General features: G+C 49.3%; 1 protein-coding gene across 16 annotated transcripts in view; it reads right to left on the bottom strand.

The window, feature by feature from the left end:
- Positions 1-12,300, bottom strand: part of TCF3 (transcription factor 3) — a 271,367-nt gene that overhangs the window by 207,984 nt on the left and 51,083 nt on the right. For all 16 annotated transcript variants that reach the window (XM_061601006.1, XM_061601013.1, XM_061601016.1 and 13 more), the window contains 2 exons: positions 5,123-5,181; positions 1,416-1,545 (listed from right to left, as the gene is read on the bottom strand). In XM_061601006.1, coding sequence (XP_061456990.1) covers positions 1,416-1,545; positions 5,123-5,181 — 189 coding nt within the window. The remainder of the gene's footprint in view (positions 1-1,415; positions 1,546-5,122; positions 5,182-12,300) is intronic.

Genomic DNA, 12,300 nt, shown 5'->3' with positions numbered 1-12,300 from the left:
GCCTCTTGCAGCCGTTGCAATGCGCTGTGCTGGACGCTTTCAACGTGTATTTTTTTACTCACCAAAGTATATATACCGCTTGATTGTAAAAATGCCCCCTCCAAGCAGTTCACAAAAAAAACCAACCATTAAAATTATCGATAAAACAACAGAAAGCAAGTAATTAAAGACATTTTTAAATTAATTAAATGAACAACAGACCTAAAAGGATGAAAACACCTCGGCTTGCCTAAACAAAAATGTTTAAAGGAGGCGCTGAAAAGAACCTCCACCCCCCCAACGGACCACTTGAAAATTGCTGAGGACCTTGGTGGGTGACTTAATGATTTTTCGGCCTGTGGTCGCAATTGTAACACACTGTGCTAGATACTGTATGATTTTTAACTGCGTTTTCTATTTTATTTATTTATCATATTTACATTCCCACCCTGCCTCCTAGAAGATGCCCAGGGCAGCACACAAACGCACTAAAAGCACTCTGAAGCATCTTAAAAACATCTTAAAACAAAACATCTTGAAAAGGTTTGTAGCTGTGCCATAAAGCAACCTTTCCCAACCTTTGGGATAATTGAAACAAAGCATCTTTAAAAGCATAAAAAACCCCGTTTCAGTAAGAAATCAAAGAAACAATAAAAATATTAAACATCAATATGAATATTCAGGGCTGGCACCAGAGAATGGCCAGGTTGGGCCCTGGCCAAGGTATCCCTGAAGGGCCCCTCCTTAGGGTGAGAGGGTAGCAATCCCATTCCACGACCTGCAACAGTGTCGATTCCTGACCCTGCTGCAGATCGCAGAGAGGGAGCTCCCAGCCCCCCCCCATACAGACCGCATCGGCCTGTCACACCCATCCACGCGCCCCTCCTACCTTTTCTGTTGCCGTGAATGCTGTGCCTGCCTGCCTGCCATCAACCAAGATAGCGGCAGGGGCATCAGCCCCTTAGGGAAACCCCCGCCGCCATCTTGGTTGATTCCACCCATGTGTGCACAGCAAGCAGGGAATTGACATGAAGCAACAGGAGAGGTAGGTAGGGCATGCGGGCGGGCGGGCTGGTGCCCAAGGGCACAGTCATGCCTGGCGCCAGCCCTGTGAATATTCAATACGGGCATGCCACTGACCACTTGAATGAAGCTCACTGACCACCGGTGGGTCCAGGGACCACAGTTTGGGAACCCCACATTTTGTAGCCGTGCCCTAAAGCAGCCTTTCCCAATCTTTGGCTCCGTAGATGTTGCTGAGCTACAACTCCCACCAGCCCCAGCCAGCATGGCCAATGGTCAGGAATGATGGGAACTGTAGGCCAGGAAAATCTGGGGACACAGACGCTGGGAAAGGCTACCGTAAAGCCTACGCCACCTCCCCCACGAAAGAATGGCAGTCCCATCCCACCTACCCCTGAGACAGGCCCACGTACCTATGCTGCTGTCGGCTCCTCTCCTGCGAGGATTGTTGGCGTACGCGAAGTACTGCGACCCGCCCTTCACCCCCGTTGGCGAGAGCGTGCCGGGGCTTGAAATCCCCATTTCGCCGGGCAGGAAGCCAGGCTGCAGGAGGGAAACACAACGAAAATAAACCCCATGAAAAAAAAAGTATGGGAGGAAGGAAAGAAAGGAGGAGACACGCCAGCCCTCGGCGTGGAAGGCGGACCCGTCCCTCGTGTTGAGAAACTGCGCGCGGGCACGCAATCTTCCAGAACGAGGAGGAATGGAGCAGCCGGGTGCGGGATGCGCGCGCAAGAGAGACCGACAGATGCCTGGGTTCAAGTCTCTGTTCAGCTGATGCTTCCACCGCCACCCCAAAAATACAGTAGAGAAGGGAAATCTGTGGGGCCCTCAGGGATGGTCTCCCAAGTGAACCCTAACCATTGGCCATGCTGGCTGCTGGGAGCCATGTGAACGTCCAAGTGTTGTGATACTCCCAGCAGGCCCAGCAACCAGTATGGCCAATCAGAGATGATGGGAACTAGAGTCCAATAACATATGGAGGGACACAGGTTTTCTCATCACTGATGTAAGAAGAGGCATTCCCTTCTCTCGGGAGGGAATGCCTCTTCTAAATAGAGGCGTTCCTCTACCTCTCCCGTGTAGGATGGTATGCTGATTCTTATAGAAGGGATGGGGGACCCTGTGGCCGCCCAGGTGTTGCTGGACTCCGGCTCCCATCATCCCTGATTGGCCATGTTGGCTTGCTGGGAATCAAAACAAATATCTTGACGGCCAAAGGTTCTTCATTCCCTGCTGCAAAAGGCTTTTCCCTTTCTCTCTCTCTTGCAGGCAGTATGGAATTCTGCATCTTACAGTAGAGCCATGGAACCTGTGGCCCACCAGACGTTGCTGGACTACGACTTCCATAAGCCCTGATTGGTTATCCCGGCAACCTCCATCAGCCCTGATTGATTATCCCGGCTGCTGGGCCTGCTGGGAGTCTTGCAATGCCTGGAAGTTCACAAGTTCCCCCCATCCCCGAGAGCATCCGACCACCATTCACAGAGGCTCCCCCTAGCTGTCATAAAAAATGGAAGTCAAGAAAAGGAACTACAGAGAATTGCTCCCACAGGCAGAGCTGTGAAAAGTCGCCTGATGCTGTTACTGACATAAAAATGTACCAAAAGCCTTGCTGGACCCAGGCTAGAAGCTCATCTTAAGGACCTCCAAATGTGGAAGATCCACTGTTGTGGCTGATGGCCGTGAGACAGAGCTTCCACATCCAGAGGCAGTCTACCTCTGAGTACCAGTGGCTCAGTGAGGAGAGCAGCTGCTTTGCATGAAGAAGGTCCCAAGCCTAATCCCTGTTGGCATCTCCAGGTACGGGTGCGAGTAAGTGTGAACAGTAATGAGCTAGATGGACTGCCTGTCTCGTTTTAAGGCGGATTCCTAAGGTCCTGGGTTCGCTCATCCCAACAGACGATCAGCCACCCACTTACCCTCAGTTCGATTCACAACTCTGTTGTGCCTCATCCCTCCAGCCTGCAAACCATTTAAAAAAAAAAAAAAAAAAAGCACACCCAAATCTATACAATTAAAATGCACGGGTGGCTGGCAGATCTCCTGTTCTGATTTTAAAAATTAAATCCACTCTGGCACCGAGAGCCGTCTCCACGCGGCTGTTCCAGAAGGCGTCGGGAAAACATCCTCCGTACAGAGAAGGGCGGGTGACTGTGGAAGTGACGGCAAAACTGGGCCAAGTTTTCAAACAGGCTTCCTCCTTCTCCTTTCTTTTCCAAATAAAGCTTTTCCAGCACCTTCTTTTCCAAAGAGTTGCAGAGTGCACACGTGCTGGTGTCTCTGATGCATGGCACTGCCCAGGTTCATGTGTGTGTGAAATCTATTTTGTGCATACAAAATGGAGGGCCAGAGGTGCTCGCTGGCTTCAAAGGTCAGGCACCGAGCTTTCGGGCTGGCCTTGGGGGATCTGATCCCGGGCTTTCAAGGGCAGGGAAACCTGCGGGGCCCCTCCATACGTCGCTGGGCTCTGCAACCCTCACTGCCCCAGACCCATTGGCCATGCTGGGTGCTGCGGGCAGTGGGAGCCCAAAGACAACATCCAGAGGGCCACAGGTTGCCCCATGCCCTGCTGACTCCAAGAGCCGACAGACCAGACGCTTCCAGAAAACCCACAAGCACGGTGGAAAGGCTGCAGCCCCTCTCCTTGGTCTTTCTCCCCAGCACTGATATTCTTAGAATCATAGAGTTGGGAGGGACCCATAAGGTCATCCAGTCCAACCCCCTGCACAATGCAGGAATCCAAATTAAACCACCCCCGACAGGCAGCTGTCCTGCTGCCTCTTGAAGGCCTCCAGGGTTGGAGAGCCCACCACCTCCCGAGGTTGTTGGTTCCACTGTCGTACCGCTTTAACAGTTAGGAAGTTTTTCCTGATGTTCAGCCGAAATCTGGCTTCCTGTAACTTGAGCCCATTATTCTGTGTCCTGCACTCTGGGACGATTGAGAAGAGATCCCGGCCCTCCTCTGTATGGCAACCTTTCAAGGACTTGAAGAGTGCTATCATATCCCCCCCGTCTTCTCTTCTCCAGGCTAAACAGGCCTAATTCTTTCAGTCTCTCCTCACAGGGCTTTGTTTCCAGCACCCTGATCATCCTCGTTGCCCTTCTCTGAACCAGTTCGTTTGTCTGCATCCTTCTTAGAGTGGGGTGTCCAAAACTGGCCGCAGTACTCAAGATGAGGCCTAACCAGTGCTGAACAGAGGGGAACTAATACTTCATGTAATTTGAAAACTCAATGTCTGTTAATGCAGCCTAAAATAGCATTTGCTTTTTTTGCAGCCACATCACACTGTTGGCTCATGTTCAGCTTGTGATCAGCAACAATTCCAAGATCCTTCTCACATGTAGTATTGCTGAGCCAAGTGTCCCCAATCTTATAACTGTGTATGTGGCTTCTTTTTCCTAGGTGAAGAACCTTGCCCTTATCCCTGTTAAATTTCATTCGGTTGTTTTCAGCTCAGTGCTCCTGCCTACCAAGATCACTGTGAATTTTGCTTCTGTCTTCCAGGGTATTAGCTATCCCTCCCAATTTTGTATCATCTGCAAATTTGATAAGCATTCCCTGCACGTTTGCATCCAAGTAGTTAATGAAAATGTTGAAGAGCACTGGGCCCAGGACCGAGCCCTGCAGTACCCCTCTTGTTACCTCCCCCCACTCTGAGAAGGAACCATTGATAAGCACTCTTTGAGTATGATTCCGTAACCAGCTGTGGATCCACTTGATAGTTGTTCCAATCAGCCCACATTCAGAGGAAGACTGCTCCTGAGCAGGAAGGCTCTATTTAGCTAGATCAACAGACCTCTATTTCCAACAGCGCCTGGACAGATGCTTCCAGGAAGCCCCCCCAAAGCACGGCATAAAGGCACCAGTCCCCTCCCATTCATTTGTTTCCAGGTTCTTGGTCCTCAGAGGTAGACTGGCCCTCCTTGCATTGTCCTGCACAGGAGCCAAGTGAAACCTCCATGTTCCGCAGCAGTCTACCTCTGAAAACTTGGTCCTGGGGACGCAGCACAGGGGAAGGCCACTGCCCTCATGCCCCAGGAGACCAAAAGTGTCCCAGTTTGACCCTGCAACGTCCGCAATAGTACAATAAAAGATCAGTAAAGAAGACAGGCTTACCTGATTGAGAGCAGGCATGTCTCTTCCGAATGGGTAGGTGCCTCTCTCTGTGCCTTTCCCTAGAGATTGGGGGGGGGGAGGGGAGAGAGGAGAGAGAGAGAGAGAGAGAGACAGAACAGTCTATGAGCACCCAAAAGCAGAGAATCATCCACGAAGTTGCAACCAGCATCCTTAAACCTGTGTTTAAGGCAGGCGGGATTTGGATAGATGACCTCTAAGACCCCTCCCAGCCCTGCTTCAACTGGGCAAGATAGGAAGGGAGGGAAAGTATCTTGTGGAACATGGAAACCAACTGAACCTCCCCACCCCAGAAAAAAAATTGGTAAAAAGATATATAGGTAAATTTACCAAAATTGCCAAATATACAGCAAAATTTCACAGCATACAATAAAAGCATTTTGTTTTCACTCACAGCACATTTTATCCCACCCTTCCTTCAACAGATTCAGCTCAGCATACAGATTCTCCCCTGCCCTCTGTATTTTATCCTCACAACAACCCTGCGAGGTAGGTTAGGCTCAGAGGGCATCACCTAGTGAGCTTTACTCCTGAGTGGGGACCTGAACTCAGGTCTCTGTTTTATGCTGACACTCATCACTCGCCCCTCTGATCTATGATACATCAAGACATGTTATTACCCTGTGTATATCCCAATAGAAATGCCAATCCCCGCGAATTCAGAAGCTGTTCTGGAAAAGCACTCCAAAGATTAAAAAACTGAAATTATGGGGCGATGCAAAGCGCTGCACATGATGCATTATTTGCGCTCAGCAGAGCTCTCCTTTCGCTCTTAATTTTTGAATTCTACAAAATGCACACACATGGAAAAATCACCTTTCTGTTGGGAGACCCTCAACACTGCTTACGACGCAAATATTGTAATGGACACAACAATAACGTTGCAGAGCACCACCAGTGTGAGTCAAGGCAGCTTGAAGGGCGGGTTCCTCAGCAACCTTCTATCCACAAAAAAGCAGCCTATCTAGTCCAGCCTCCTCCTCTCACAGTGGCCAATCAGATGCCGCTGGGAAGCTCCCAAGCGGGGCGGGAAGGTGAGAGCCCTCTGCTGCTGCTGTCCCCCAGCAAAGGATATTCAGAGGCATTCCGTCTCTGATCCTGGAGGTTGCATGGAGCCATCATGGCTAGTAGCCATTAAATGAACACCAGAAGAGCCCTGCAGTGCTGGATCCGGCATCTAGTCCAGCCTCCTGTTCCCACAGTGGCCCACCAGATGTCCCAATGTGAAGCCCCCAAGCAGGACCTGAGCACAACAGCAACTTGCCCCACTTGCGATTCCCAGCAACTGGGATTCAGAGGCATTTACTGCCTCCTAGCGTGGAGAGGTAACGTAGCTCATGGTGGCTAGCAGCCACTGGTATCCTCCAGGCCCTGACGAAACCTAGACATGTTTGTGCTGCTGGGCCACAACTTGCATCTTCCCTAACCGTTCAGGCCCAGGGCTGACAGGAGTTGGGAGTCCAACAAAATCAGGAGGGCACCACGTTGGCCACCCGTGCGTGGTGTCAGCATTTTGGAGGCCTGTTGTCAGGGAAGATGGGACCTGGCAGTCCGGCAACACGTGGAAGAGCACCAGGGCTGGGACAGGATACCCTAAAAGAACTTTCTCAGTACCAACCATCTCAGACCCTACGATTGGCAAGGGAGGCCTTGTTGGTGATTCCACCACCGAGCTATGCCCTGCGACAGGGCCTTTTCAGGGTGGCTCCCCATCTGTGGAATGCCCCGCGCTGTTGAGGTGTGTCTGTCTCCATCGCTATTAACTTTCAGGATGAATTTTTAAAAATCCTGTTTGCTCAGGCATTTGATGGCTGAAGAGGACCGTTCCCAGCAACCGGACGATCACCGACGAAAGAACGTTTTTAACCGCCTTTTAGAATATTTGTAACTGAGTTTTGGAGTATTTTTAACTGCATTTTAGAATGTTTTCAATTCTCATTGAATCCTGGAATGTTCTTAACTGTTTTTAGGGTGCTTTTCTTTTTCTTGTGGGACTGTTTTGTTTACGTTTGCTGCCCCAGACTCCTTTGGAAGGGCAGATTATAAATTGAATGTATGTATGTATGTATATATGTATGTATGTATGAATGAATAAACCACTGCACCACCCACTCCTGGCCGTTTGCTGGCTCAGTCCCTGCTTCCCCATGCCAAGGAAAAGCTCAAGACCAGGACGTGAAACTCACAGCCATGCCCCTGTTGCTCATCGACAACTAGGTGGCATTCAGAGGTAGACTACCCTCGTACATGGAAGTTCTATTTAGACACGCCCACGGAGAGCCCTCTCCTCTGGAGCTCCCTCTAATCCACTTCCTTTGTAGGGCAGATGATACAATTGCCCTTGACCCCCAGCTTCTATGGGATCCGTTCCAAGATGGGGGCAACTATGCTGTTGAGAGAGAGAGAGAGCGCATGCACGAGCAAGGAGGCACTTTAAAAAAAATAAAATTAAAACGATCTCCTATCGGTCACCAGAGCCAGTGTGGCATAGTGGTTAAGGTGTTGGACTACGACCTGGGAGACCAGGGTTGGAATCCCCACACAGCCACAAAGCTCACTGGGTGACCTTGGACCAGTCACTGCCTATCAGCCTCAGAGGAAGGCAAAGGTAAACCCCCTCTGAATACCATGAAAATCCTATTTATAGGGTTGGACTCGACTTGAAGGCAGTCCATTCCCATTTTCCCTGTCGGTCACATATACACACCAGCCTCCATCTGGGAGACAGCAGTCTAAGCCACACAGCCCCGTAAACGCTGATCCTCACCTACTGAAAATGGCTTTGTAGCCACAGGGGGTGCACTCAAACACCATGCCCTCCCACAGTTCCTGGACACCCACATTCCCCGACTCCCTCGAGAGGCTTAGTGTTAAGTAAACAAGAGGTCACAGGGCAAAATCTTTTAACTGACCTAATTTTTTCCCCCTCTCAAAGCGGTTTAGGAGCTAAATTTGCTGTGCGGTGGCCAGCCTCTCCACCCTCCCCTCCGCCGCTTCACAAAAATAGCCACCACGAGGAGGTTTCGTCACTGGGCTGATCCTGGGGCCCTAAATCGCCTCTGCTGGGTGAACAAATGTTTTTCCTTTTATTAAGAAACGGGCTACTTGCTCTGATGCGCTGGTGTGCGTAATCTCTTCAAGATTAAGATGAGAGTGCCGTCCAACAGGGAAAAACACTGCCTGCACTCTGTTGGTGATGGGAAAGAACTGCACGAATCTGGAATCGGGATCTGAGAGACCCCAATTAAGTCACAGTTCTTAAAAAAATAACAAACCACCCTGGGATATGTTTGATAACTCCTATTTAAATATTAAAAACTACGAGAGATGGCCTAACTAAGTCCTACTCAGAGTAGACTCATTGAAATTAATGGACCTAAGCAAGTCATGTCCTTTAATTTACAGAGAATCTTTGCAGTCATGAGGGCTAGAAACTTAGGGTTGGATCCAACTAGGTTGTATTAAAAGTAGATCTATTGGAATTAATAGACCTAACCAAGTCATGTCCTTGTTGTTGTTGCTATGTGCCTTCAAGTCAATTACAACTCATGGCGACCCTATGAATCCGTGACCTCCAAGAGCATCTGTCGTGAGCCACCCTATTCAGATCTTGTAAGTTCAGGTCTGTGGCTTCCTTTATGGAGTCAATCCATCCCTTGTTTGGCCTTCCTCTTTTTCTACTCCCTTCTGTTTTATTTGCAGCATATCTTTGCAACGAGGGCTAGAAACTTAGGGTTGGATCCAACCAGGTTCTGTTATAAGTAGACCCACTGGAATTAATGGACCTAAGCAAATCATGTCCTTTAATTTCAGTGGGTCTTTTCCGAGTAGGATTTAGCCGGATATGACTGAGGGAAGCTGATCTGGGATCTGGAGTTAATATTCAATCTCAGATCACAGGGCATGGGTGAGGAACTTTTTTCAGCGTGAGGGCCGCATTCCCTTCTGGGCAACCTCGTGGGGGCCACGTATCAGTGGTGGGCAAAAGTGGGCGGCGCACTTCAATGGGTCCACTCTGAGCAGGACTAACCTTGAATATCACCCAGCGTTTAGCCAGGCAGAAACACTCAAGACAGGTGCGAAGCGAGGCCAGTAGGGGGTGTAGCCTGAGATTGTTTTCAATTCTTGAGATTGTTTTTAAAGCTTGTTTTTTAAAAGATGGCTTGGGACCACAATACCTGATGGAATGCCTCTCCTGACACGAAGCCACCTGTACACTACACTCAACATCCAAGGCCCTCCTCCGGGTGCCTACTCTGAGGGAAGCTCGGAAGATGGCAACAAGGGAGAGGGCCTTCTCAGTTGTGGCCCCCAAAATATGGAATGATTTTGCTGACAAGGTGCGCCTGGCGCCAACACTGTTATCTTTTCGGCGCCAGGTCAAGACTTTCCTCTTCTCCCAGGCATTTTAGCATGCGTTTTTAAATTGCTTTTTAAAAATGTGTTTTTTAAATTGGTATATTTGTTTTTAGTTGTTGTAAACCGCCCTGAGAGCTTCGGCTATGGGGCGGTATATAAATGCAATAAATAAATAAATCTAAATAGATACACAGCAAGCCGCCTTGGCCAGAGTTACGCCATTGGTCCCTCTAGCCCAATACTGTCTGCACTGACTAGCAGCGACTCTCCAGGGGTTCAGGGAGGGAACATCCCCAGCCCTCCTTGAAGATGATTAGGGGTTGAAACTGGGAACTTCTGCAAGCAAGGCTACCAGTGAGCTGCACTCAGAAATAAAACTGCACATGGAGACAGGCGCAAAAAGGCCACTGTTTCCCCCCCACGCACCGAATATTTCTCGACTTGCCAGCCAAAAGAAAAACCATCAACAAAAACAGGTGCGCTCGATGCAGGCGATTGGCAAAGCCTCTTGAAAAGTCACACCCGGATGCTTTCAAATCAGCTCACAGACGCGCACATGGGCGCCCGTGGGGAAGGGGGGTGTTACAACTCCAAGCACTTTTTGCACCCCATCCCCTGTCATCCACCCCAATAGCTCTAGGCCCCTAATCCATTTCCTTGTCGATTCAACTCGGATTTTTGAAAAGTAATTTTTTTAAAAAAAATGGCACCTCTGAAAAACCCAAGAAAAAGGTACATTGCGAGTGCTGGAAGAAAGGGAGCTTTTGAAACTAAATAGCTGAATTGGCAAAACTATAAGCAAGCAGGATGCAATAAAGAAAGGGGGGCAAGGCTGCCGCTCCCATCAGGTTCCCTATAAATCAGGTGTGGCCTTCCAGATGCTGTTGGACTCCCGCACGGCTAGCATTCCTTTCTGCATGCAAGAGACGGAAGAATGCCTCCCTTTTGAAGAGGCATTCCCTCTTGAGAGCAGGGAATGCTTCTTCTTAGAGCAGGGATGAGCTGTGGCTCTCAGGATGTTGGTGGACTCCCATGAGCCACAGCTAGTACGGCCAAGGGTCAGGGGACAATGGGCGCTGCAGTCCAGCAATATCTGGAGGGCCACTGGGTCTCTTCACCCACCCCTTTATAAATGGTAGAGAAACGACAAGGCATACAGATTGCAAGCTCCTGGGGACAGGGACCCAAACGGGAGTTAGTGACACGCCTCTCCTTGCCTTTCCCTCCGAGTAACCCAGATGTGAGCCCCGCAATGACCCTGTGAGGTGTGCAAGGTAGAGTGAGATGACTTGCTCAAGGGCTTCCATGGCTGAGTGGGAGGTAAGGATGGTGAGATTTGAATCTGGGTTCCCCTACATCCTAACTATATAGAGCCCCATGATGCACTGGGCTAGGAGCAAAAATACTGGCAGCAAAGCGGACAGACAAACATAGGGTAAAGGCTAACCACAGCACCCACTTTGAACCATGGTTTCATGTCCAGGGTTTGGGGCCAAGCCCTTTGAAACATCTGAATATCTAAATTCACGGTTAATGCTTAACCATGGCTAAGGAACACACACACACAGAGGTCTGGTTTGTACATAACCCTGCCTAAACCATAGTTTACCAAACTATAGTTTATTAAACCATAGCTTGACATTCACACAGAACTCAGTCCAGCTGCTTAACTCTGGCTTATTAACAAAAGCTAAAAGTCACTAGTTAACCAAGGTTTGTAGCTGGTTTATAAACCTTGGCTAATGCAGGCTAGAACTTAACGTTAGGTGCGAATCTGCACCTCTTCTTTTTTAAACTATGGTTAAGGAGCTGTCATTGTCCAAAAGGTTCAGAGCCAGTGCTTATAATTATTCTGTTACTGTAATAAACCAAGGTTTAAGTGATCATGTGCCAGATGCCTACAGCTTATTATGCTGACAGCTTATTAACCATAGCATTAACCATGGTTTAGCATTACGTGCAAAGCTCCCACAAACTATGGTTGAAGTGTGCACTCTGCTAATATATATGTACAAATGCCTCCTGGGTGCAAACTCGCTTTGAACTACAGTTTGGGGATAAGCCCTTTAAACAGCTGAATTAGCACTTAATCACAGTTAAGGAAAATAACGCACAGACAGACGCACAAAAAAACATGGCTGAAGCGTCCGCCCAGGGTCAGAGGAATCAGAACGACAAAAAATGTCCAGCTCCTATAACTTATGTATTCAGTTCCTGGTACTGGATTTGGGGGGGGGGGAGGAAAGGAGGCGATATAAGATCCAGAGATTAAGGCAGTACTGGTGCATTTGGGGGGTGTCGGCGGGCGGGTGGGGGGAAGAAGAGCAGCCTGGACCGATTAAAAACTATTGTCCAAGACGCCTGCCACTCACAATGCTGGCTAGATTAGCAGGCTGGGCCTTGAAAAGGAGTTAATTGCTTAGAAATAATTACTTGAAAGAGATCTACCCGGGCGTACTGGTTTCTTTACTCGTTAACAACAATTTCCTCCCACCCCCGTCAGGTTTTTCCTGTCCGTCAATTACTTTGCAAATGCTCGGGACGGGGTGGTTGTTGGAGGGGGGCAGCTTTGGAAGCCGAACCGGATAGCGGAAACCAATGGAAATCATGCTTATAGCTATCTATTTATCTACACAGGTAAATAAATATACAACCCCTTCCGTCTCCCTTCCCGCACAAGCAATCCTCTCGGCCATCGCCCTCTGCACCAGCTTTGCAAGGATCAGCACAGCCTCCGAGCAACACTCGAGGGGGAAGGACAGGTATAGAACGTTGCTCTGGGTCAGAGACGGGCCGACGGG

This window comes from Rhineura floridana, chromosome 18 (genome assembly GCF_030035675.1).
Source record: "Rhineura floridana isolate rRhiFlo1 chromosome 18, rRhiFlo1.hap2, whole genome shotgun sequence".
Taxonomy (NCBI): Eukaryota; Metazoa; Chordata; class Lepidosauria; order Squamata; family Rhineuridae; genus Rhineura; species Rhineura floridana.
Note: the sequence above shows the minus strand (reverse complement) of the source record. Positions and strands in the feature narration are given on the sequence as shown.